We start from the raw sequence: 1,260 nt of genomic DNA, 5'->3' as shown, positions 1-1,260 counted from the left end.
TACAGCTTCTCCCCATTTTAATCTGACATTTTTTTAATCTGAGCAGATTCTCAGTTCACAGGAATCATTTAAGTACCACTTCATTGGGAATGGGAAGGTCACTGAGAGCAGCCAGGATGCTTGCAACCATATTTTCCATCATTTGTCGTCTGGCTTGGTGAGTGGCACTCCCAATATGAGGCGTCAGAATGACATTCTTCAGTTTCAGCAAAGGATGCTCCCTGGAATACAGAGTGAGGAGAGCTGTTGGAAGCAGTTTGGCTTCATTCCCAGGAAACACCACCTTGAGACAGGGCAGGGTTCACTCACACGCAACTGCACCACCACTCATCCAACCCTCGTCTGGGAGACCTGGGATTTTTGGTTCTAAATGTGCACTCTAACTGCAAATAGACCATTAACACAAACAGCACTATCCATGGTGGTGATGAGACACACTGCCTCCAAGACAGCATAGAGCTTTGGGTTGGTCTAGCCAGCAAAGGTGCTGGTCTGGCCATCATGGCACAAGCTAAATTCACTTTTAATAAGGAGTGGCATTCAGAAGGAAAACTCTCATTAACTAGAATTAGCTGATTAAAAGGAAACTCTCTTCCAAGAGAAAGGCAAGGGATAAAAAGTCAACCTGGCTGGCACTAGTGGCTCATATTTATAGTTCTTGTTACCCAGGAGGCTAAGATCTGGGGATCATAGTTCAAAGCTAGCCCACATAGGAAACTTTAGACTCTTATCTGAAAAAGCAGAAGTGGAGCTGTGACTCAAGTGGTAAAGCACCAGCCCTGAGTGAAAAAGCCTAAGGGACAGTCCCCTGCCCTGAATTCAAGCCCTAGTCCATGCACACATGCCCACACACAAACACATGTATGCGCGCACATGCACGCGCGCGCGCACACACACACACACACACACACACACAAATGTCTAGTTTACCTAGTGACAGAGCCAAGATTCTAGTCCTAAAAGGTTGACTCACTAAAATCAATACACAGCAAACTGGGGGGTGTAGCTAAGTATGTAGCATTTGCTATATACTGGTGCTATATACAGTGCCCTGGGGTCCATCCCCAGCACCAAAAGAAGAAAGGCTGGTGTATGATTCAAGTAGTAGAGTTCTTGCCTTACAAGTACAGACCCTGAGTTCAAACATTACCATAAAAAGCCTACTTGGATCAAATTGTGTATGTGTGTGTGTGTTAGGATATGCCTGTAATACCAGGTCCTGAGCTCAAACTACACACACACACACACACACACACACAC

At 45.6% G+C, this 1,260-nt stretch overlaps 1 protein-coding gene across 1 annotated transcript in view; it reads right to left on the bottom strand.

Moving 5' to 3' along the window:
- The window catches only part of LOC105993015 (glyoxylate reductase/hydroxypyruvate reductase-like), a 16,454-nt gene continuing 15,194 nt past the window's right edge, over positions 1 to 1,260 (bottom strand). Inside the window, exon 6 of the mRNA XM_013026145.1 lies at positions 1 to 221. Coding sequence (XP_012881599.1) covers positions 65 to 221 — 157 coding nt within the window. The 3' untranslated portion in view covers positions 1 to 64. The remainder of the gene's footprint in view (positions 222 to 1,260) is intronic.

The sequence above is a fragment of the Dipodomys ordii genome, unplaced genomic scaffold (assembly GCF_000151885.1).
Source record: "Dipodomys ordii isolate 6190 unplaced genomic scaffold, Dord_2.0 Scaffold91, whole genome shotgun sequence".
Lineage (NCBI taxonomy): Eukaryota > Metazoa > Chordata > Mammalia > Rodentia > Heteromyidae > Dipodomys > Dipodomys ordii.
Note: the sequence above shows the minus strand (reverse complement) of the source record. Positions and strands in the feature narration are given on the sequence as shown.